General features: G+C 37.0%; 2 protein-coding genes across 2 annotated transcripts in view; one reads left to right on the forward strand and one right to left on the reverse strand.

Annotated features, from left to right (window-relative positions):
- Positions 1-6,479, forward strand: part of LOC127156243 (mucin-5B-like) — a 126,165-nt gene extending 119,686 nt beyond the window's left edge. The window contains 1 exon segment of the mRNA XM_051098990.1: positions 6,392-6,479. Coding sequence (XP_050954947.1) covers positions 6,392-6,479 — 88 coding nt within the window.
- A 3,441-nt stretch (positions 6,480-9,920) lies between these two features.
- The window catches only part of LOC127156245 (mucin-2-like), a 40,771-nt gene continuing 25,007 nt past the window's right edge, over positions 9,921-25,684 (reverse strand). The window contains exons 28-46 of the mRNA XM_051098991.1: positions 24,801-25,107; positions 19,361-23,900; positions 17,222-17,321; positions 16,884-17,119; positions 16,445-16,628; positions 16,094-16,271; positions 15,211-15,395; positions 14,977-15,046; positions 14,737-14,867; positions 14,615-14,646; positions 14,276-14,423; positions 13,970-14,062; positions 12,969-13,009; positions 12,568-12,681; positions 12,188-12,286; positions 11,957-12,076; positions 11,107-11,146; positions 10,833-10,950; positions 9,921-10,407 (exon numbers count right to left, since the gene is read on the reverse strand). Coding sequence (XP_050954948.1) covers positions 10,251-10,407; positions 10,833-10,950; positions 11,107-11,146; positions 11,957-12,076; positions 12,188-12,286; positions 12,568-12,681; positions 12,969-13,009; positions 13,970-14,062; positions 14,276-14,423; positions 14,615-14,646; positions 14,737-14,867; positions 14,977-15,046; positions 15,211-15,395; positions 16,094-16,271; positions 16,445-16,628; positions 16,884-17,119; positions 17,222-17,321; positions 19,361-23,900; positions 24,801-25,107 — 6,893 coding nt within the window. The 3' untranslated portion in view covers positions 9,921-10,250. The remainder of the gene's footprint in view (positions 10,408-10,832; positions 10,951-11,106; positions 11,147-11,956; positions 12,077-12,187; positions 12,287-12,567; positions 12,682-12,968; positions 13,010-13,969; positions 14,063-14,275; positions 14,424-14,614; positions 14,647-14,736; positions 14,868-14,976; positions 15,047-15,210; positions 15,396-16,093; positions 16,272-16,444; positions 16,629-16,883; positions 17,120-17,221; positions 17,322-19,360; positions 23,901-24,800; positions 25,108-25,684) is intronic.

Here is a 25,684-nt window from a genome sequence, read left to right on the forward strand (position 1 = left end):
TAGGGTCTCTGATAATCCCGGGTTACTATGGTCACGCAGGTTTGTTTACGCATTAAACTCGTGGCCACGAGAAGCGCATGTCGTTTCCTCAACATAATAAGACGTGGCCACGAGAAATGAGGATGTCGTTACCTCGACAAAATGATCTCGTGGCCACAACATAATATGACGTTTCCACGAGTTGATATGACGTGGCCACGACAAACTTAAGTGAACCGAAGGTGTCCCCTCCCGGTCACCGTAATATTTAGCCCCTGGAATGCCAATTTTACCAGGAGATCCCCCCGCCAAAAAAAAACATGTATTTTACCGCACAGAACGCGATTTTCCCCGAGGGACCCTCTCGAAACGCGATTGGGCTACTTTTGGACTTGTTTTGAGTAACATTGGGCGGGTTTTGCTGTGAAAATAGCCATTTTGTTTATATATACAGTACTGTGCAAAAGTCTTAGGCCACTAGTATTTTCATCAGCTAAAAAATGGTTTAAAATCAGTTAAAGTCGGTCTTTTGCTGTAGTGTGTGAATAGGAAATATCAGATTACATTTCCAAACATTCATTTTGCCATTAATTGTAATAATCCAGTGAGATTTTTGTTTGCACAAGGAGTCTGAGAACAGCGAATGCTCTGCACAGAGATCTGATGTCATCATCATCCAGTCTGTCTGGAATGACATGAAGAAACAGAACAAACTCAGACAGACTAAATCCAGAAGAACTGTGACAAAGTCTCCAGGATGCTTCAAGAAACCTACCTGCAAAGCTGCAGCACTTTTAAAAGTTTTAGGCACTTGTGTAAAAATGCTGTAAAATGAGGATGCTGTCATAAATAGATTTTCTTTATCAATTACCTTCTATTAACTAAATGAAATCAACATTTGGTGCGACCATTCTTTGCGTTTACAGCAGCTTTTGCCCTTTTACAGCAGCTTTTGCCTTTTGCCCATGCGCAAAATTTTTCAGGTAGCTTTGCAGGTAGGTCTCTGGAAGCATCTTGGAGACGTTGCCACAGTTCTTCTGGATTTATTCTGTTTCAGTTTGTTTTGTGTCTTAATGTCATTCCAGACAGACTGGATGATGATGAGATTAGATCAGTGTGGAGCACTGGCTGTTGTCAGACTCCTTGTGCAAACAAAAATCTCACTAGATTACTACAATTAATGGCAAACAGAATGTTTGGAAATGTAAACCGATATTTTTTACTGACACACTACAGCAAAAGATAGAAATAACTTACTTTAAACCATTTTTTAGCTGGTGAAAACACTAGTGGCCTAAAACTTTTGCACAGTACTGTATATATATATGTATATATATATATATATATATTGCAAAAAAATAAAGTCAGAGTAACTCTCGCGAAAAGAAATAAAGGTAATAATGACTTTTTATCTCACAACTGAGACTTTTTCTTGAAATTCTGAAAGAATTTTGAGTCAGAATTGTGAAATATAAAATCAGAATTGTGTGGAAAAAGTATCAATTAATTAAAACATTTTTTATGCTGTGGAAAAAACAAAACAAAACAAACAAACAAACAAACAAAAAAAAAACATTGGAAGCTTGTTTCTGCCACAGAATTAAAAAAAAAAATGTAATTCTAACTTTTTAACTCAAATTTTACTTTGTATTGCAATTCTGAGTTTGTCTCACAATTCTGAGAATTGCATAAGGAAAAGTCAAAATTGTGAGACAAGCTCCGAATTGCGATAAAAAAAAGTATTTTTTATTCTGTGGCAGAAACACTGCCATTTAGACTTTTTGTTGGAAAGCACTCTTATCAGAATGTTTTTTATCTTAGTTAAGGGCTATTAAAGTATTAAGCAGTGTTTCTTGTAATTTAAGCGGTGACCACTGCGAGGTGCTGTTGTTATATATATATATATATATATATATATATATATATAGTCTTTCCCTGACGTGTTGTATGAAAAAGTGAAAGTAAAAAGGTTTGTTGTGTTCTGAACGAAAAGAGCTCTGAGTCTCCATTTAAAATCAACACTTTTTTGTATGTTTTTTTGTATTTATACTGCATAAGATTGTCAAAGCATTTTGTCCCTTACACCAAGAAAACTAGAAAACTACTTTTACGAGGTGTTCTTTTTTCTCTTTTATTGTATGGAAAAATATGTAGATGAATAAATGACGACATGCATAATAAATACAAGTAGAACAAGCGTGTAATGTGCACGCTTCGAATTATGGATAGTCTACTTACAGGCACACAGTCACACTGGATTAAAGGGCGGGCATTGCTTATAGCTCTCCATTGTCATAAACATGCCATTGCTTCGCAGACAGGTAGCATTTATACATTTGAAATTGTACTCCATTCCAGCCTAAACAAAAGGAGACTGTACATGAAGGCTGAAGAACAGAGCAGATTTCTGGATGAACTGAAAGAGTGAAGAAAAGTTTGAGAATGTTTTTAAATGTACCTTAAGAATATGTCTGTTTTGTCTGGTGCATCATAAATACAGGCCACCTGTCTACATGTTCCACAACACTCTCCTTCTACTTTCACATATTCAAACCCCTTGGAGTGCAAAAACAAACAAGTTTACTTGGGCTGTACAAAACTTTCTCAATAGTTGGAAAAACGTGAAAAAATTATATATATCTCGAAATCTAGAGGATGTGTTAGATGTGGAGCTGAATCTAGACATTCTACTTACAGGCCCACAGTCAAATGAACTCAAGTAAGGACATTCTGTTTCGCTCTTCTCAGTCGCAAACAAGCCATTCAATTTATGACAGGTAACAGTTCGCATTTAGAGGAGTCGACTTCTCCATCCTAACATAAGACATTAGGACTGAAGAATGGAAGATTTTTGTCTGATGAACTGAAAGATTGAATAAAAGTTAAGAATGTTTCCAAATGAAAATTCTGTCATTAATTACTCACCCTCATGTTGTTCCAAACCCATATTTTTGATGAAATCCAAGAGCTTTCTGACACTGCATAGACAATGCAACCCGAAATCTAACCAGGCCCAGAAAGGTAGTAAGCACATTGTTAAAACATTCATAGAATCATTCAATATTCATAGAAATTCACATTTGGATATTACAGATTTAGAATTTGCAAAGGAATTAAAGATGCTTATGGCAGATCTCAGGGGTTCTGCAGTCCACACAATTTTCTTATGAAATTTAAAGGGGACTGAGGCGATCATGAAATTGTGTACAGTTTATGCAGCGAATCGCAAAATTTTAGGGGGGCTGAGCAGCCATTTTCAGTCACCAACATTAATATATTCTCTGTTCATACTGGTTGTCAAAATTTTGGAAACATTATGATGTTTAAATGTCTTTAATTAAATCTCTTATACTTACTAAGGCTGCATTTATTTGATACAAATACAGTAAAATCAGTAATATAATAAAATAAAATATTATTACAATTTAAATATATTTTAAAATATATTTTATTCCTGTGATGAAAAGCTGAATTTTCAGCATCATTACTCCAGTCTTCAGTGTCACATGATCCTTTAAAAATCATTCTAATATGCTGATTTCCTGCTCAATTATTATTTGTGCTCACCTATTAAAGGAGAAGTCCACTTCCAGGACAAAAATGTACTCACCCCCTTGTCATCCTAGATGTTCATGTCTTTCTTCAGTCAATAAGAAATTATGTATCTTAAGGAAAACTTTTCAGGAATTTTCTCCGTATAGTGGACTTCAATGGTGCCTCCAAGTTTTAACTTCCAAAATGCAGTTTAAATGCAGCTTCAAAGGCTATAAATGATCCCAGCCAGTTAGTGTATGACATTTTCTTCAACGTCAAAATGGTCCTACTGTTTTACCATTTTCTTGTAAAGGGCGTTTGATCTTCTTTGCATGTTCACTTTGTAAACATTGGGTCGATACTTCTGCAGCGACGTAGGACGATTTTGAAGTTTGAAGAAAACAAGATGCGAGTTTTTCGACATACTCTTACTGAATTGAATTAAAGGCACAATATGTAAGTTTTTGCTGCTAGAGGGTGCATATTCAAAACAAACAAAGAAACAAAGGCGTAGTTTTATGATGCTGTGATTGAGTGTGGAATTATTGCCGTTGTTGTCTTCACACCCACAGCTGATGCAATCCAGCGGGACTCTGGCAGAAATCATTGTTATGGATAAGCTAAGGTGTTAAAGATTTTTAACGTCACTGAAGCAGGATGGGGCTATAGCTTTGGAGGCGGAAAGTGCGTAGCGCTGAAACCTTATTGTAATTGTTAGACAGGCCAAGGATCAGCAATCTCCATGTAAAACTGACTTGGCCTGATGAGGGCGCTACAGTGATCAAAAGTATGAAATCATTCATAACTCCTAAAACTTTCATTGCAGGGTCAAATGTCTTATGTCGTTGGAATCCTTGGCTCATGCCACACAAAACTGCATGCCTCGGATTCGTCTGTCACTTAAATTTTCAAGTATTTTGCATTTGTTGAAAAACATACTTTTGCGAACAAGTCCTAGGTTTTATGCCCAATCAGAGCCAAACCAGTGCAGGAAGATTCCCTGGACAGTGAATATCAACAGTTATCTAAAAAAAAAAATGTTTAACTTAACAAAGGGACGCCAAAACGTTCGAAAGGGGCAGGGCTGCCTTTACTAAAACGGCTATAACTTTTGAACTGAATGAGATATCGTTGAGATAAACTTACAACGTGAGCTGAATCTGAGGTCACATGAAAAAAAATGGCAAAAAATCCTTTTTAAATTGAGCCCAGGTAATCGCTGCTTGCATCTATATTTAAAATTGCTGTAGTATTTCTCTGGATTTAAACATTCTTCGAAACATTTGGGATAATGTAAATACACAAGTCAGCAAACTTTAAAACACTGTTCTAGGAGTTTTTGGATATTTTAATAAAAAAATCGTACATATTGTGCCTTTAAGAAATAATGACAAAATAAGGCCGAAATCAGTCAATTAGAACAACACACCTGATTGAATGAACTCATTCTAAAATAGAACCCCATTGAAATCGCCACACAATCCACAGGTTTGATTTAAATATTTGGAGTCCAGCTCCACCTAAAACAGCACCACAGGGAAAAACAGCTTTTCAAGATCTCAGCATCAAAGGAAAAACAGCATATGTTGGTTAGGTATGTTTTGAAGCATGGCAGCTGGTTTGAACTGATTTAAGATGGTTTTTAGTTGGTCATGTGCTGGTCCTAAGCAACTAGCTCCTGCTCAGGACCAGCTCACACCAGTTCAACCCAGCTGCTATGCTTCAAAACATACCTAACCAGCATATCCTGTTTACCACCAATACCTGCCCACCTTATTATTAATTGATCGCAAGATATGAATTATAAATATTTACAGTTCATTTTGCTAGTTTACAAAAGTTATTAATTTTGGTGTCAGATGACTGACAGGCAAAAATTACTCACCATAAATGCATCCTCTTTATTCCACATGACAGTGTTGCCCATTTTGTAATGGAGCCTGATGTAAATTGTGCTCTCTTCTACAAGGATTCCTGCGACATGCACAGGCAGGGATTTACTAAATAAAAGAAAAGATTCAAATTAAAACTAGATGACATTTTTATCTTTTTTGTGTTTGCTTTAGGAAGTGAGCAGCACTTCAGTTCCCCAGAATCTTACATTTCTCCATTAACCTTGACCTGGTTTGCCGTGATTTTGACAGTGATGTCATTGATGGTAACCAAGACTCTGGTGACCTTTGGGCTACTGTAGTTTTCTGTTCTCTTTATGTGAACTGAGAACTGGCAGATGAGGCTTTGGCATTCAGACACCAGCTTATACTCACATGTGCCTGGGAACTGATAAAAGTCCCCATCGAATGTCTTGAAGTGGAAGTTTCCCCACATGCTACAGGTGCTGTTGACGTGGTTACGTCATGAACTGGAATAAAATAGCCTAAAAGAGAATGCAAAAACTTACACCAGCGTGCACATATACTGTGTTTCGTGTCGAGCATATTTCTTATAGTTTTAGTCTATGTATTACTTCTGTTTTTGTGATGCATCTGTCACAATTATCCCCAGCAATTTAATGTATATTAATATGTATTTAATGTATATTAATGTGTATTAATATGTGTTCTGAAGATGAACGAAGGTCTTATGGGTTTGGAAAGACATGAGGGTGAGTAATTTATACCAGTTTTACCAGGAATCCATAAATAATTTTGTAACTTTATAGTTTCTTTGTGAACCACATTGACATGTTTACCTGATGTTGCAGCTGTTGTTGTTGGCCACATAAAGTTAGCAGGATCTCCCGTAAAACCATAATCCTCCATAAAGCCTTTAAAAAAAGAAAGACACACAGACAGTCGTATTGTGAAGTTAATATTGTGAGTGTTTCTTGCAGTAACTAATCTTTTTTGTTCTTCTAACTTGTTTGTATTGTCTGCAGCCCCACCAGTAGGACGACCCATCCCAGCATCCACATCTGGGACATCCTCACAGTCCATATTGAGGCAAAAACCATCCTCAAGAGCTAATGTGAGCGGTCTGCCAAAACTCGTCTTTTTATAGTGAATTCTAATTTTCTTCGGAAGGATGTAATTTGTGATCAGAAGGAGGAGCCCAGCATATACAAAATAAATGTTTAAAGCCTATAGGTGTTTAAGACTAAACAAGCTTTATGCAAACCTTCGTGTTGAGAAACACTTTGTCACAGAAAAAACTACAACAAAATTAAAACAAAAGGTGTATCCTTAAAACAAGCATGTGAGTCTTGACAGTGGGGATGCAACAGTTTTCTAGAGAAGCTGCACAGTCTAATGCAAAGTTAAACTAATGTCTACTTAGCTAATTGTTGTTCTGGGTTAGCAGGATAAAGATATTTGGATTTACTGTGCATTTAGGACATTATTTATTATCAAAGCATTATTAAAGATGTTATTCTGTCATTTTTTGCAGGACCAACCACAAAAATTCAATTTGTAATAATTTCTGCTACCAAATGCACAAAGATTTTTTTAGTACAGTTTTTCAATTGTGTAAATTGAAGAAACATGTTCTAACAAAAGCTGTTTTGTTGATTTTACTTAGACACTCAAGTGTTTGTTCAAAACTTGTCTAAATGTTGTCCCAACTTTCCAAACTGACTCATTTTAACAAAGTTTTGGGATGCACAAATTTGTGCAAGTTGCCAGCATGCATTGTAGCTTAAAATGTCACAACTTATTAAAAAATGATCACTGCCATTTATGTAGGTTTAAGGTTATGTAAAAATAGACAAAGTTGAAGTTTTAGAATACAAAATAAGACTTTATTGGAAGAAACAGTCACTGTTTAATGAGCTAACAGATCACTTTTTTGGTGTGTTATTCCCAGTACTTTCCACAATTACTTATTAGATTCTTTGGCTTCATTTCCACCTGTTAGTCTTTCTTTTATTTACCCTCTGTCTAGGTGACCAAAAGCATACACATTCAGGACTTCTTAATGAGCTGTCAAATTCATTCATTAATATCATTCAACATGTTCATGTCTTTCTTTCTTCAGTTGAAAATAAATTAAGTTTTTTTTTTTTTTTAAAAAACATTCCAAGATTATTCTCCACATAATGGACTTCAGTGGGAGCCAACGGGATGAAGGTCCAAACTGCAGTTTCAATGTAGCTTCTTCAAAGGGCCCTATATGATCCCAGCAGAGGAATAAGGGCCTTATCTACTGAAGCAATCAGTCATTTTCTAAGGAAAATACAAATTTATATACTTTTTAACCACAAATGCTCATCCTGCACTAGCTTGACCTTGCACATTACGTAGTCACGCACATGACATATAGCTGGGAGTACCGACTGAGTGTTTACAAAGCAAAAACATCTAAAGAAAGTCAAAAGGCCTTTACAAAAAAGGTAAAACAACGATGATGTACAATTTTAAAGTTGGAGGAGAAAATAAGATTTCAAGTTTTTCGCCCTACGACTTTTCCAACATGATTATGTAATGATCAAGTAGCACCACCGTAACGGTATTTTGGAGAGTATCCACTGGACGCAAACTGCGTACGCCGTTCTGTGTCAGCCACCCCACACACATATGTATTCTATGTATATTTACGTTTTGATTTGAACGAAAACAGCGTATCTGGCGTACACAATTTGCATCCAGCGGATACTCTCCTAAATGGCACTATGCTGACGTGGAGGAGATGAATTGTTGAATAAAATTGTTATTTTTGTTTTCTTTGTGTACAAAAAGTATTCCCGTCACTTCATAAAATTCAGATTGAACCACTGATGGCAGATGGACTATTTTGACGATGTCTTTCATACATTTCTGGGTCTTGAAAGTGGTATTTACTTGGCAGTCAATGGGACAGTTACAAGCCTCCCAGTTTTCGTCCAAAATATCTTAAATTGTGTTCCGAAGACAAACGAGGCTTTACAGGTTTGGAACGACATGGGGTTAAGTGATTAATGAGAAAATTTTCATTTTAGGTTAGAGTAACCCTTTAAAAAGCCTTTAAAATCAATTTGTTTTTGTCTCAATTTTTGTTTCTCTAGATAAGACACTTATTCCTCAGCTGGGATCATGAAGAGCCTTTTGAAGCTGAATTGAAATTGGCCACCATTGAAGTCCACTATATGGAGAAAAATCCTGATATGTTTTCCTCAAAAAACATAATTTCCTTGCAGCTGAAGAAAGAAAGACATGAATATTTTGGATGACATGGGGTGAATAAATTATCAGGAAATTTTCATTCTGGAAGTGGACTTCTCCTTTAAGGAGCATTGCACACCAAATACACATTATTCATTCCCATCTCCTTCTGTACCATCTCCTGTGCTTTCCTTTGTACTTTTCATGCAGATCACAGTCACGTAGGCCACCTGGCTGTCATATATGGCAAAATAGCTAACACAAACATGCATACGTTTTTTAAATGTTTTATATAAGGTAAATAATATGCTTATGGTTAGCATATGGTTAAAAGTTTATATTTTACTGAATTAACATTTGTTGATCATCACTGTGTTTGAGATGCATGTTGAGGTATATGTAGAGCTCATTGCAACTGTTGGATTTAATATATTTTCCTATCAGGATAATATCTTTGCCAGTAGTTCAAAAATGAATTAATGACCATTTTATATAGTGGGATTTGAAAATCTGTTTGTAGCTCCTTGCATTGCTAAATTCTACTAATCTTTAGTTGTCTTGACAAGAATTTTTAGATTTAGTAGACTGCCTGTTACACATTAGATGAACACAAAACAAACACAAAATATTTATTAACTTATGTCAGTTATTAGTTAACTCAACAAATGAATAGTAATATGTTGCTTTTTTTCAGACTTTAGAAATACAGTTCGGTTTGTTAAGACAGGATCAAATCCATGCACCGTATAGTCATTCCATGACCTGTTAGACCTGTTAGGCAACCAAAAGTCAATATTCAAATGTATTTCCTATTGAGTACACTCTAAGATGCCTGGAACAACAAGCTGATCTTAAATGTTTATTTGTGCAATGCAAAATCCATATCCTGTTTCATGCCTAATATTTCTTGTTTCTGTTGTGTTACATGCAAAGAAAGAGTACTTAAATGATGTTGGGTCGTATCAAAGAACTTAGATACGTCACATGGCCATTACAATTTTTACATTAAGTGTATTTTGTATTACCAAACCAATACACTGGTCTTTTAAACTGTGTGTGTGGGTATGTGTGTGTGTGCGCATGTGTGTGTGTGTGTGTGTGTGATCAAACAAATACAGCCTTGGTGAGCATAAAATATTTTTTCAAAAACATTATTACACATTTTTGACTGGTAATGTGTGTCTGTATATATATATTAAACACATAATACATATTTACACACCATAAGCAAACTTTTTTGATTTTGATTTAACTGCAAACAAGCAAAAGCTTGGCACATTTCTGGGTATTCAAAAAAAAAAAAAGTGAAGATTGTAATTGATGCTCTGTATTATGCTTTATTGATTATAATTCATTTAATTGGAAGAAAAAGTACAACATTATATCATGCACTACTAAACATTGTAAAGAATAAAAGAAATGACCAGAATCCCCTTTGAGAGATAACTAAACAGATTATGCTTGGAGTTAACCATAGATTAAGAAAAAATAAATGGTGCATTATTTGCTAAAATAATTTTAGCTATTAATGAACTGCAGTAATCAGCTTAAATCATTCTCTCTTATATTTTTTAAAAGTTTTTTTTTTTTACATGACATTGAGTCATGTTTAAATCAGCAGTAGTCAAGCTAAAGCAGGGCCTTTTATCCAGAGGTCGTCTAGTGTACACATGCAGTGCATTTGCAGCTCTCTATGTACATGTAGTCATGAACAGTCTCGCTGTTGGCACACTTCAGCGTCACCTTTCGATGGTTGACTTTCTCCTCTTGGCAACATAAGCAGCTGTGCATCATGGTCTTTGTGTCCACTGAATACCTGTGCAGATGAGTGTAGAATAGTTGGAAATGCTCTTACGAGTGCATCCTGATATAGTGTACCCAAAAAGGTTTGGATGCCTAAGGCACACTTAAAAATATATTAATTTCATTGAATAGATGACAAAAATATCAAACCCAATGGCTGTTGCTAACAAACAATGTTTGAAGACTTTCCCAGAGCTAATTTCACTTTTAGAGACCCAGAGCAGCTGGTATCAAAGGTTTCACATTACTGTTTTAAAGCATTGTTTGTTTTTGTTGTGTGAACTGTTAGATATGTTAGATAAACTGTTATCTAAAATAACAAACATACAGTGGCATAAAAAGTAGCAAGTTTTAAATGCATTTTTCCATCTACATTTCCTAAAGTTAGTTAGTTAGTTATTGACTATGTTTGTGATCAATGTGTGCTCATATTCTCACATTGATTTGGAGTCACAGTGGCCAGTGCAGGATGTAACTTCTACAGCCTCGATGGAAGTGCAACCATCAACATGCAGATGGGTGACGTTCTTCTGAAGAACGCAGTTCCTGGACTTACCTGACACAATAGAGACAGGTAAGCTTGTGGCTGACTCTCAAGAGCAATACATTTGCATTTTAAGCAAACAATTTTAAACAATACAGGTGGATGAACCCATTTTAACATTAAAAAACAAAATGTGTGTCAGGATGTTTTGTATAAAGCATAACTTACAGATCTGGCAACATCCATCTTGGTCAAATGTTAATGTTCCCTGTAAAGACACAAATAATAGAAAAGAAAACATTTACACATTTCTCAAAATATTGTGAAATCTCTCAAAACATTTAACCAGTCTTCCAAAACATACTGCACATTTTCATACTAAAATATACTACCAGTTTTTGAACAGTAAGATTTTTAATGTTTTTAAAAGAAGTCTCTTCTGCTCACCAAAATACAGCAAAAGCAGCAATATTGTGAAATATTTTTACTCTTTAAAATAACTGCTTTCTATTTGAATATGTTTTAAAATGTAATTTATTCTTGTGATCAAATCTGAATTTTCAGTGTCACACGATCCTTCAAAAATCATTCTAATATGCTGTTCAAGAAACATTTTTTTTACTATTATTATTATCAATATTTAAAACAGTTGAGGCCAAAAATTATTTATCTGAAATAAAAAGCTTTTGTAACATTATACACTATACCATTCAAAAGCTTGGAGTTGGTATAATTTATTTATTTATTTTTTTGGTTAAAATGATCGAAAGTGATGATAAAGACATTTACAATGTTACAAAAGACTTCTATTTCAGATAAATGCTGTTCTTCTGAACTTTCTATTCATCAATAAAAACCAGAAAAAATTCTACTAATATAATAATAATAATAATAATAATAATAATAAATCAAGATCATGTGACTGAAGTAATGATGCTAAAAATTAAGTTTTGAAATCATGGGAAAAAACTATAATATGTCAAAGTCACATATCCATGTTTAAGCAGTAGCAGCAGTCATAAAATACAAATTAAACAAGTGTTTCATGTGTGGATTTGAAGTTAGAGTTTTTACTTACAGGCTCACAGTCCTTTGGATTAAATTCAGGGCATTTTTTAATGCTCTCCATAACCACAAATGTGCCATTAATTTCACGGCAGGTAGCAGTCGTACATTTGAACTTGTACCCCTCTTGATCCTAAACAAAAAGACAGACAGACAGACAATATGAGGTTTGAAGAATAGAGCAGATTTGCTGTCTAGTGAACTCAAAGATCGAAGAAATGCTTAAGAATATTTTCAAAAATACCTTGAGAAAACGTCTGGTGTTATCTGGCGCATCATAAATACAGAATCTTTGTTTACATGATCCACAGCACTCTCCATTTTGTTCCACATATTCAAACCCCTTTAAATGCAAAAACAAGGTCTAGTTTTAATAATTCACTCCTTTTGACCTCCAACTTGTCTTAAAGGAGAACTCCACTTCCAGAACAACAATTTACACAATTGTTGTTCTGGAAGTGGAGAATTTACACATGTTCCACAGCACTCTCCTTTTTGTTTTACATTTTCAAAGCCCTTGAAGTGCAAAAACGAGAATAATGTGTGATGTACAGCACAGTGACTTGTTGATATATGGTTGGACTTTATAATACAAAGCTTCAGAACAAAAATTTTATTTATTACCAGAGAGCAAGATGGACAGTCTATAGAACTGCAGTTTACATCATACAGTTGAGTCCTTTGATCCATTTTACAGTAACATTCGTCACAAGGATCCGCAGGGACTTTAGCTTCAGGCTAGAGAGAAACACCAAGTTAGGAATGTGAACCCAACAAGCAAACTTTTTGGGTTGGCTTGTTGACTTTTTCATGACTTTTTCCATGAACAAAAAATAAATAAATAAAAGACCACAGCTGATAAAATGCAGACCACATGGTCGAACTGACAAATTAAACAATAAATAAAAATAGGAAAAAATGGCATTAAATTTAACAGTGGTGTTTGCCTTAGTGTCATTTTAAAATTCCAGGCATTTCCTATCATATGTAATAAATAGAGTAAACAAATGAACATAGCAACTCACCTGGTACTCAGTGTTATTGTGCACACAGACTTTTTTGCGCACTGGTCAGAAAAATAAATGATATTAGAAACTGCTTACTAATTCAATTCAGTCAATACAGTTATTTTTAAAGAGGTCATTGGATTCTAAATTTACTTTTACATGTTGTATGAACTGAAATGTGTGTTGGCAGTGTGTGTGCAGAACCACCCTATAACGATAAAAATCCACCTATAAATCATATCCATTTTCTCAGATCAAGCCGTTCACAGATTCTTGGCAGAGTGACAAAGTTTTGCACAAGCCCCTCCCACGTCTGTTGACTGGCACTGGTATACTAGCATAGTCCCGCCCCTGAGTGAGCTGTAAAATGTTCGCCATTGTTTCGACAGCGAAGCAGGGGTAGACAAAAATGTCTCCTAAGTGACCGAGGTGTTTTGTTGTTGGATGTAATAATGAACACAGCAGTCGTCATTTACTCCCGCTGAAAGGTACGCGCTCCCCGATCTACCTAAGTGCTCTATGTTCGTGTGAATCATTTGTGATCCAGCTTCACCTACAGAAGAAACCAGTATATCTTGTTTTAATGAATCTTTGCAAATTGTGCTGGTTAACAAATTCCACGAGGAATGTGGCTAAAGTTTACAGCGTCTCAGAGAATTTGTTTGTCACCCCATGGAAGAGAGGGTGGGGAGAACAGAGCTCATTAGCATTTAAAGGGATATGCACCAAAACAGCTCGCTGCAAACAGAGCTATTTTTGACAACATAAAAAGGGTGTTGTTTTACACCACCATTGAGAAATTTTAACCAAAGTACTGTATGTTATAGACTTTTCATTAAGACCCTAAAGAACCATATCAGCTTGTGGAAAATGGGCATCTGAAGACCCCTTTAAATAAAAAAAAAATATATATATATGCATTGAATTTATTTTTCAAGTTTGTAACAGCAATGATATGTAAACTATTACTCATACTACTGGTCTAAATGAAGATGAAGGACAATATATCTGAGACTTACCACAGGGTGGACAGCAACTATTATTGGTCGCAGTTGCTGCTAACTCAAATCCCACATCACATTTCTTCTGAAGACACAGCTCGAGATCACACACTACATGGATAGAGATAACGCATTTTGATTTATTTTCTTTAGTTGAAAAGTGGAACAATTTCTAAATGGTCACATACAAGGTGGTCTCAAACCAGATAAGTCATTTTTGTTTTGTTTTGTTTATTTTCATTATGACGTACTGTGTTAGAAGTACTTACAAGTTTCATACATTCAATCATAATTACTCAAAAACTTTTTTCTATTCGGACTAACCACATGTTGGACAGCAGTTTTCAATTGTTGTTTTGTATTCATGGCCACAAGGTTTTATGGTAGGGCACATAATAGGCTCTTTCACAATGCCAAAGCTCTCATTGGAGCAGTGGTACATCGTACAGTTAAAGGTCCATCTTTGCCCAGGCTACAAAAGAAAAAGATCATTAGTGACAGTTAATGCTAGTTAGTTTTGTTCATGAACCCAAGTATGCATGTTCTATCCTACCATGGAGCAGGACACTATTTACTAAACAATGAATTTACTAAAACCACAATCCTACATGGTACGTTTCATGTTGCTTTTGAAGGAAAATGTAATTTAAAGCAGAGACATACCAATCTAGGTAATCCATCAGGGCCCATGCAATCTACAAGGAGGGATTGATACAAAAATCAACAAAGGTATGACATCAGATCATTTATCAAACAAAGAGAGTGAACAAAGTAACATTTCTTACCGCAGTTAGGTGTACATTTATCTATTGTTGAACTAACTAGATATGTGTTGTCAGGACAGAAACAACCTTCCATGAACATTTTTTGACAATTTTTGCCTTGGCAATCATTTTCCACGAACTCATCATTGTATCTGGTATTTAAATGCAATAGAAAACTGTTACAAAGAGTAATATCTGGAGCATTCAGTGTTACATTTATGATGTTTATGATGTTGTCAAGACTAGAGATTAGATCATTACCTTGTACTGCAGGTTTTTTCTATTTTAGGCCCACACCCCTTGTATACTTTGTGACTCGGGCACTTGTATTCTGTTATGGAAAAAAGGTGCAACAGTATTAGATATGTCTACCATATCAATAATCATAATGATCATAAATATCATAATGACTTGCCACTGTTGAGGAATATTAAAGGAGTATTAAAGTGGAATATTAAAATGATATGCAATGGTGGGTTAATTCTGTTGTTTTACCACATAACCCTTTAAGGTCAGCTGAATTTTTCCAGTCCACACAGACAGACTGTTGGCCACATTTCTGTGCATAGGCCTCCAGGCTGATACACACAGCAGATTTATTTTGAAGGGCGCACACATCATAATTGCATGCATCATAATAGCTTTGATATGGAATGACCTCATGGCATTTTTTAAATAATCTGTGAAGAAAATGCAGAATTGTGACTTTTAAAAGCAGCAATAATTATTCTTCAGGGCTAGAAATAAAATGCTTAAAAGGATAGTTTACCTACAAGTAAAAATTCTAGGCCACTGTCCTGCAGTTTAGCTCCAACCCTGGTCAAAATCACTTGCTTGTAATTTTTAAGTAATTCTGAAGATCATCATTAGCTTGTTCAAGTGTGTTGGATCAGGGCTCGAGCTAAATTTCGAGGAAAGTCACCATATGACTTTGTTATGTTTCTTTGTTTTACAAAACATGATTTTTTTTTTAAGGAATCTTTTCAAAATAATGAAGTTGAATGGGAATGGGTAATGCCACACCCACTGTTATTGTATAATTTCAGAAAATAAGGAATATTATGCTTAATTCCTATGGACAAATTTTATGATACAATTCACTCTGAATAGTAATTGTACGGAAAAGAGCATTTAGGGCATTTTTTTAAATGTCCCTTTTTGTGTTCAACGGAAGAAAAAAATCATGTTTGGGATGACAGTTGTTTGGGTGAAATGTTCCTTTAAAACACTGCAAAATGGTGATTTGTAAACTTAAGTATATGGTATAAACAAACTACATATCATTTTACATAATTAAATTTGTCACTTGCTACCTATTGCCTACAAGTTAACAGTCAAGGTGTTGTTTTGAAAGGTTAAAGCATTGGCTTTGCCTTACTTGCCCTTGATGAGTTCACAGGCATTGTACATTTCTGGTGCACAAGTAGGACTTGGACGTACAACAGGAGGATTGCATCCTGGGGGTAGCATCCAAAACCGTGCCATGTTCTCACAAGATTTGTCAATTGTTCCATTAGGGAGTCTGCAGTCATTTGCTGTACTATTGTCACAAACCCCTTAAAAAAGACAACGAATTAAAGAAAGACACCAAGACATCAGATAATTTGAATAAACAAATAAACATTTAGGCAGAGATTTGATATACTGCTCCTTGTAAAGTTCCAACAGATAAAAACAAATTCATTTATTATTATCATTTTATGCCAAGAGATCTCAGATCTGTACTCACCACAATGTCCCTCAGTATTATTACGGAAGTAAGAGAATGGGAGTTTGACAGAAACAGCTAGATTACTGACTAAAATCTCAGCTTTAATATCAGATGCATTCACAAGCACTGTAATGTCAGTAGTGGTGATGATTAAATCTCCCAGTTGGATTGTTGGCTTCATCTCAACATTGTTAACATAAACCTGTGGGAAACAAGGCATATTGGAGTCATAATAAAAATTGTGCTCTAGAATACTACGCAATGTGCCATGAACAACATGCGGGCACTGGTTCTCAACTGGTGGGTCGCAGTCCATTAAATAGACCTAAAGTCTATATTTAACTGATCTAGAGCAAGATCCTGTCAGTGATTTTATGAAAATGAAAGAATTTTAAAGTATATATAGGTTTTCATTTTGTTTGTGAACAAATTTGTGTGAAGCAGTTGTGACACTCACCTTGACCACTTTAGTGTTGCTTGTTAGCTTTATTTGATAGGATTTGTAGTTCACAATCACATACTCAGGGCAGGCAAGATTTTTTTTAACATCACAATAATAGTTTTTAACATGGACACTGATATTGTATCTTGGAATGATTTCTTGGAACAAAACATAAGTGCAGTTTCCTTGGAAAGTATAATATTTTCCATCAAAGGTTAAGTAATGAGGGTCCCCCCAGCTGCTGCATATACCTGTTTTTTTTTTTTCAGAAAAAGTTTTAAAACAAAGTCAAATACAGTGCATTCCCAATGCAATTCCCAATATATATATCATGGAGCACAGTTTAAACTCACAAGGACACTCATACTTGGAACAGCGGCCATTGTTATAATAGACTCTCTCAGGTGGAAATCCATTAACACAGTCAGGTATGATATTATCTGTTGGCTCACACTGTATGGGGATTGAGATGCACAGTTAAAAGTGTACTAAAATAACTAACTAAAGAAAACAACAAAAAAACAATACATTTAAAACTTTTTTTTTTTTAAGTTTTTATAAACTATATTTGATCGGTTTTTGATCACTCTTCATGTTTTCTTAGACTGAACAGTCCTCAGAAATGGCATGATTTCAGATTTCATTCATGTCTAAAACCCAAAAGGGTGTGGAACGAGCTACACACTGAAAAAACAGTAAGGGTTAGGGAGGTGTAAAAAATGTCTAGGTTACTCTCGTAGCCCTCATTCCCTGGCGTCTATGGGGTCCCGCTTTGGGGCCCAATCACTAAGAAAAGGCCAACGAACACTGGCGAGTGGAATTTGCATGCCAAGCTACTCCCCTGAACATGCAGGTATATAAGATGGCGGGTGGCATCCACTCAGGTTTGTGCTGAGGAGCCGAGACGCATCCCAGCATTCAGCGCAGTTCAAAAGAGTAACCTAGATGTTCCCCCTCAGTCAGTCACGTTCGACGTTACATCGACTGATGTCTATGGGGTCCCTCTGGAAAATGCCACAACCCTGAACTGTGTTACACAACTGAGGAACAAATGTTGACAGGCAAGCATGTCAGAACAAATGAAACTCAATACGTAACCTTCCCAATGCCCTGAGAGCCAAATAAGGGGCCCACCAGTGATGCCAGGTTTCTGAAGCAACCGTTGGGGGCAGAGCACAATGACAAGATGTAGAATCATGTGGAAGTTTTTTTTTTTTTTAACTTTTTAGAAGGGGAACACGGTGGGAATAAACTGTGAAAATCATACTGAAACATGATGCCATGGCTGGAGGAGGAGAAGGAGGCCCCCTGCCAGCACAGTAGCGAACTACTCTGCCTAGTTTGAACTGTAGGGCAACGGAGCACCCAGAGTTTACATAGGAGGAACAACTGGGAGAAAGCACATGGATCCATGAGGGAATGGCGCTGCAAGCCGACACCGAGCCGTCCTCCCACAAATTACCTTTCATTACCCAACACACGGAAGGAACGGGCTCTACGCAGAGATTGTAGGGTCTCACAAAGGTGTTAGGTGTCGTTCACCACCTGACCTCAAAAAGAGTGGTGGGAACCTTGGGCACATAACAGGCAGGGGCCTCAAGATTACGTGAGAATCAGCTGGACCAAACTCAGGCACGATTCATTGACGATTCATTGACTGAGAATGCGTGCAGGTCCCAAGGAAAGGTGACCAAGGATTTTCAGTGGTGGCACCAAATTTGTGGAATAGTTTACCTGTACACATAAGAACTGCTCAGACTATTGGAATTTTTAAGTCGTTGCTTAAAACACATCTGTATTCTTTAGCTTTTATTTCGAGGACACCAGATCCCCTGTTTATTTTGGACACTTCAGTCCCCCCTTTTGGACACTTTTGTTTATTTTATGTATAATAAAAGCCTCTCTGAGGCCTGACGTCACACCCACTGTGTCTGTCGTTTGCTCCTCCTGCCACACAGCTCACAAAGCGACCGGCTCCAAAGCAAAAATCTCAATGAGTGGATGCACGCCGCTATCTTATATACCTGTATGCACGGGGGAGTGGCTTGGCATGCAAATTCCACTCACCAATGTTCATTGGCTGTTTTTTATTAAGCTCAGAGGTGATTGGGCCCCCAAGCGGGACTCCACAGACGTCAGTCGACGTAACATTGAACGTGACTGAGTGAGAGGGAACTTAAAGTATTAGTTGTGCTTTCTAATGCCAGTATTTCAGAAACTAACAAATGTTAGGCCAATACTTAGCCCAATAGTACATGATGTAGGGGTGGGCGGGGCACAACCTAATGCAGGGTTAGTTGTAACACGCGTGGTTTAAATATTTCCACACACGCTAGGTTAACCAAATTTACTGTGTTTACTAGTTGCCATAGCAACACCATACAGAGAAAAAAGTGTGCCAAAATTCAAAAGCCTTTTGAAGATATCGTTGAATATTTATTTTACCATAGTAAAAGTAAATTTCTGGCTGAAGTAAGTTTTTTATCTCTTACAGTAGATGGTGTAGTAATGGAAGTGGTTGTAGGTGTCTCTGTTGATGTTGTTGTAGAAGGTGTTGATTCTGTAGGTGTTGTTGTTACAGTAGATGTTGTAGTAATGGAAGTGGTTGAAGGTGTCTCTGTAGATGTTGTTGTAGTAGTTGTTGGAGTAGTGGAAGTGGTTGTAGGTGTCTCTGTTGATGTTGTTGTAGAAGGTGTTGATTCTGTAGGTGTTGTTGTTACAGTAGATGTTGTAGTAATGGTAGTGGTTGTAGGTGTCTCTGTTGATGTTGTTGTAGAAGGTGTTGATTCTGTAGGTGTTGTTGTTACAGTAGATGTTGTAGTAATGGAAGTGGTTGAAGGTGTCTCTGTAGATGTTGTAGTAGTTGTTGGAGTAGTGGAAGTGGTTGTAGGTGTCTCTGTTGATGTTGTTGTAGAAGGTGTTGATTCTGTAGGTGTTGTTGTTACAGTAGATGTTGTAGTAATGGTAGTGGTTGTAGGTGTCTCTGTTGATGTTGTTGTAGAAGGTGTTGATTCTGTAGGTGTTGTTGTTACAGTAGATGTTGTAGTAATGGTAGTGGTTGTAGGTGTCTCTGTTGATGTTGTTGTAGAAGGTGTTGATTCTGTAAGTGTTGTTGTTACAGTAGATGTTGTAGTAATGGTAGTGGTTGTAGGTGTCTCTGTTGATGTTGTTGTAGAAGGTGTTGATTCTGTAGGTGTTGTTGTTACAGTAGATGTTGTAGTAATGGTAGTGGTTGTAGGTGTCTCTGTTGATGTTGTTGTAGAAGGTGTTGATTCTGTAGGTGTTGTTGTTACAGTAGATGTTGTAGTAATGGAAGTGGTTGGAGATGTCTCTGTAGATGTTGTTGTTACAGTAGATGTTGTAGTAATGGTAGTGGTTGAAGGTGTCTCTGTAGATGTTGTTGTAGTAGTTATTGGAGTAGTGGAAGTGGTTGTAGGTGTCTCTGTTGATGTTGTTGTAGAAGGTGTTGATTCTGTCTCTGTAGATGTTGTTGTTACAGTAGATGTTGTAGTAATGGTAGTGGTTGTAGGTGTCTCTGTTGATGTAGTTGTAGAAGGTGTTGATTCTGTAGGTGTTGTTGTTACAGTAGATGTTGTAGTAATGGTAGTGGTTGTAGGTGTCTCTGTTGATGTTGTTGTAGAAGGTGTTGATTCTGTAGGTGTTGTTGTTACAGTAGATGTTGTAGTAATGGAAGTGGTTGGAGGTGTCTCTGTAGATGTTGTTGTTACAGTAGATGTTGTAGTAATGGTAGTGGTTGAAGGTGTCTCTGTAGATGTTGTTGTAGTAGTTGTTGGAGTAGTGGAAGTGGTTGTAGGTGTCTCTGTTGATGTTGTTGTAGAAGGTGTTGATTCTGTCTCTGTAGATGTTGTTACAGTAGATGTTGTAGTAATGGAAGTGGTTGAAGGTGTCTCTGTAGATGTTGTTGTAGTAGTTGTTGGAGTAGTGGAAGTGGTTGTAGGTGTCTCTGTTGATGTTGTTGTAGAAGGTGTCGATTCTGTCTCTGTAGATGTTGTTACAGTAGGTGTTGTAGTAATGGTAGTGGTTGTAGGTGTCTCTGTTGATGTAGTTGTAGAAGGTGTTGATTCTGTAGGTGTTGTTGTTACAGTAGATGTTGTAGTAATGGTAGTGGTTGTAGGTGTCTCTGTTGATGTTGTTGTTACAGTAGATGTTGTAGTAATGGAAGTGGTTGAAGGTGTCTCTGTAGATGTTGTTGTAGTAGTTGTTGGAGTAGTGGAAGTGGTTGTAGGTGTCTCTGTTGATGTTGTTGTAGAAGGTGTTGATTCTGTCTCTGTAGATGTTGTTGTTACAGTAGATGTTGTAGTAATGGAAGTGGTTGAAGGTGTCTCTGTAGATGTTGTTGTTACAGTAGATGTTGTTGTTACAGTAGATGTTGTAGTAATGGTAGTGGTTGTAGGTGTCTCTGTTGATGTAGCTGTAGAAGGTGTTGATTCTGTAGGTGTTGTTGTTACAGTAGATGTTGTAGTAATGGAAGTGGTTGAAGGTGTCTCTGTAGATGTTGTTGTAGTAGTTGTTGGAGTAGTGGAAGTGGTTGTAGGTGTCTCTGTTGATGTTGTTGTAGAAGGTGTCGATTCTGTCTCTGTAGATGTTGTTGTTACAGTAGATGTTGTAGTAATGGTAGTGGTTGTAGGTGTCTCTGTTGATGTAGTTGTAGAAGGTGTTGATTCTGTAGGTGTTGTTGTTACAGTAGATGTTGTAGTAATGGTAGTGGTTGTAGGTGTCTCTGTTGATGTTGTTGTAGAAGGTGTTGATTCTGTAGGTGTTGTTGTTACAGTAGATGTTGTAGTAATGGAAGTGGTTGGAGGTGTCTCTGTAGATGTTGTTGTTACAGTAGATGTTGTAGTAATGGTAGTGGTTGAAGGTGTCTCTGTAGATGTTGTTGTAGTAGTTGTTGGAGTAGTGGAAGTGGTTGTAGGTGTCTCTGTTGATGTTGTTGTAGAAGGTGTTGATTCTGTCTCTGTAGATGTTGTTACAGTAGATGTTGTAGTAATGGAAGTGGTTGAAGGTGTCTCTGTAGATGTTGTTGTAGTAGTTGTTGGAGTAGTGGAAGTGGTTGTAGGTGTCTCTGTTGATGTTGTTGTAGAAGGTGTTGATTCTGTCTCTGTAGATGTTGTTGTTACAGTAGATGTTGTAGTAATGGAAGTGGTTGAAGGTGTCTCTGTAGATGTTGTTGTAGTAGTTGTTGGAGTAGTGGAAGTGGTTATAGGTGTCTCTGTTGATGTTGTTGTAGAAGGTGTCGATTCTGTCTCTGTAGATGTTGTTGTTACAGTAGGTGTTGTAGTAATGGTAGTGGTTGTAGGTGTCTCTGTTGATGTAGTTGTAGAAGGTGTTGATTCTGTAGGTGTTGTTGTTACAGTAGATGTTGTAGTAATGGTAGTGGTTGTAGGTGTCTCTGTTGATGTTGTTGTTACAGTAGATGTTGTAGTAATGGAAGTGGTTGAAGGTGTCTCTGTAGATGTTGTTGTAGTAGTTGTTGGAGTAGTGGAAGTGGTTGTAGGTGTCTCTGTTGATGTTGTTGTAGAAGGTGTTGATTCTGTCTCTGTAGATGTTGTTGTTACAGTAGATGTTGTAGTAATGGAAGTGGTTGAAGGTGTCTCTGTAGATGTTGTTGTAGTAGTTGTTGGAGTAGTGGAAGTGGTTGTAGGTGTCTCTGTTGATGTTGTTGTAGAAGGTGTCGATTCTGTCTCTGTAGATGTTGTTGTTACAGTAGATGTTGTAGTAATGGTAGTGGTTGTAGGTGTCTCTGTTGATGTAGCTGTAGAAGGTGTTGATTCTGTAGGTGTTGTTGTTACAGTAGATGTTGTAGTAATGGTAGTGGTTGTAGGTGTCTCTGTTGATGTTGTTGTTACAGTAGATGTTGTAGTAATGGAAGTGGTTGAAGGTGTCTCTGTAGATGTTGTTGTAGTAGTTGTTGGAGTAGTGGAAGTGGTTGTAGGTGTCTCTGTTGATGTTGTTGTAGAAAGTGTTGATTCTGTCTCTGTAGATGTTGTTGTTACAGTAGATGTTGTAGTAATGGAAGTGGTTGAAGGTGTCTCTGTAGATGTTGTTGTAGTAGTTGTTGGAGTAGTGGAAGTGGTTGTAGGTGTCTCTGTTGATGTTGTTGTAGAAGGTGTCGATTCTGTCTCTGTAGATGTTGTTGTTACAGTAGATGTTGTAGTAATGGTAGTGGTTGTAGGTGTCTCTGTTGATGTAGCTGTAGAAGGTGTTGATTCTGTAGGTGTTGTTGTTACAGTAGATGTTGTAGTAATGGTAGTGGTTGTAGGTGTCTCTGTTGATGTTGTTGTTACAGTAGATGTTGTAGTAATGGAAGTGGTTGTAGGTGTCTCTGTTGGTGTTGTTGTAGAAGATGTTAATTCTGTCTCTGTAGATGTTGTTGTTACAGTAGTTGTTGTAGTGATGGAAGTTGTTGTAGGTGTCTCTGTTGTTGTAGAAGGTGTTGATTCTGTCTCTGTAGATGTTGTTGTTACAGTAGATGTTGTAATTGGCGTAGGGGGTGGAGGACAGCAACATATACGTATTTCATAATTTAAACAAAATCGTCTCCAGCGGTTTAAATTCTCTTGATTTGAACACATCAGACCATAGGATGCATTACAATGCACGGTTTGCTGCAACTCGCTCAAGGGCGTATCTGGATAATCCACCGCTCTGCATTCAATGTCTACTACTTTGTGACAGCTTTTGTTTTGTGAAGCTAACAAAGCATCAATGGATTCGGATTCCAGTCCTTTGCGTTCTATACTGGCTGGGCTGTTGTCTGACCAGTTCGACCACTCACAACCATAGGTGTGGTTACAAGATATTTTAGGTGTTGTTGTTACAGTAGATGTTGTAGTAATGGAAGTGGTTGAAGGTGTCTCTGTAGATGTTGTTGTAGTAGTTGTTGGAGTAGTGGAAGTGGTTGTAGGTGTCTCTGTTGATGTTGTTGTAGAAGGTGTTGATTCTGTCTCTGTAGATGTTGTTGTTACAGTAGATGTAGTAATGGAAGTGGTTGTAGGTGTCTCTGTTGATGTTGTTGTAGAAGGTGTTGATTCTGTCTCTGTAGATGTTGTTGTTACAGTAGATGTTGTAGTAATGGAAGTGGTTGAAGGTGTCTCTGTAGATGTTGTTGTAGTAGTTGTTGGAGTAGTGGAAGTGGTTGTAGGTGTCTCTGTTGATGTTGTTGTAGAAGGTGTTGATTCTGTCTCTGTAGATGTTGTTGTTACTGTAGATGTTGTAGTAATGGTAGTGGTTGTAGGTGTCTCTGTTGATGTAGTTGTAGAAGGTGTTGATTCTGTAGGTGTTGTTGTTACAGTAGATGTTGTAGTAATGGTAGTGGTTGTAGGTGTCTCTGTTGAAGTTGTTGTAGAAGGTGTTGATTCTGTAGGTGTTGTTGTTACAGTAGATGTTGTAGTAATGGATTCTGTCTCTGTAGATGTTGTTGTTACAGTAGTTGTTGTAGAGATGGAAGTGGTTGTAGGTGTCTCTGTTGTTGTAGAAGGTGTTGATTCTGTCTCTGTAGATGTTGTTGTTACAGTAGATGTTGTAATTGGCGTAGGGGGTGGAGGACAGCAACATATACGTATTTCATAATTTAAACAAAATCGTCTCCAGCGGTTTAAATTCTCTTGATTTGAACACATCAGACCATAGGATGCATTACAATGCACGGTTTGCTGCAACTCGCTCAAGGGCGTATCTGGATAATCCACCGCTCTGCATTCAATGTCTACTACTTTGTGACAGCTTTTGTTTTGTGAAGCTAACAAAGCATCAATGGATTCGGATTCCAGTCCTTTGCGTTCTATACTGGCTGGGCTGTTGTCTGACCAGTTCGACCACTCACAACCATAGGTGTGGTTACAAGATATTATAGGTGTCGTTGTTACAGTAGATGTTGTAGTAATGGAAGTGGTTGAAGGTGTCTCTGTAGATGTCGTTGTAGTAGGAGTTGTTGTAGCAGTGGAAGTGGTTGTAGGTGTCTCTGTTGATGTTGTTGTAGTAGTGGAAGTGGTTGTAGGTGTCTCTGTTGATGTTGTAGGAGTTGTTGTAGTAGTGGAAGTGGTTGTAGGTGTCTCTGTTGATGTTGATGTTGTTGTTGTTGTTGTAGGAGTTGTTGTAGTGGTGGAAGTGGTTGTAGGTGTCTCTGTAGATGTTGTTGTTGTAGTAGTACAAGATTCAACACACGTCATTGTTATCTCATTTAGATATGGCTTATCTGAAGGACAGTCAGGAAAGCATCCTAGTTGAACAAGAAAAGCAAAGCAGGAATAGACAAAAGGACACATGGTAAATTTGACATTACTTTTCAATAGCAAGAATTATTACTATAAGAAAAAAAAAGATGATGGAGGCCACAGAGTGAGCTACAGCAAAACAGAAGTACACAAGGAAATTTGTCCACAGCAGAGGACTCTTTGCATTTAATTCTTCACTTTTCAAAATGGCATGAGTTCATAATTTCACATGGCATGTTGCTGCTTCTGTAGATATCATTGTGTATTTTACAAACTATAAAATTATTGTTTTGCTAGTTCTTGTGTATTGAAATATCTGAAACCTAAAACAAACACTCTGTGTTTGAAAACACTACATAGTTGTGATATATGACAAGTGTTGAGCATGTCTGTCTTTGGCTGAGCACCAGCCAAAGTGCAAAAACACATTTAAATCTGTCAGTATGTGACGTCTCTGTACATTCTAATAATCCCATATGTAGGACTGTACTTCCCAGAGGCACAGAAATAACAATTCCACATCCAATGTCGGATGGTAAAACTCAAATGTAAAGTGGAAATTACCACTTTGATATGTCCTGC

This window comes from Labeo rohita, chromosome 25 (assembly GCF_022985175.1).
Source record: "Labeo rohita strain BAU-BD-2019 chromosome 25, IGBB_LRoh.1.0, whole genome shotgun sequence".
Classification (NCBI taxonomy): Eukaryota; Metazoa; Chordata; class Actinopteri; order Cypriniformes; family Cyprinidae; genus Labeo; species Labeo rohita.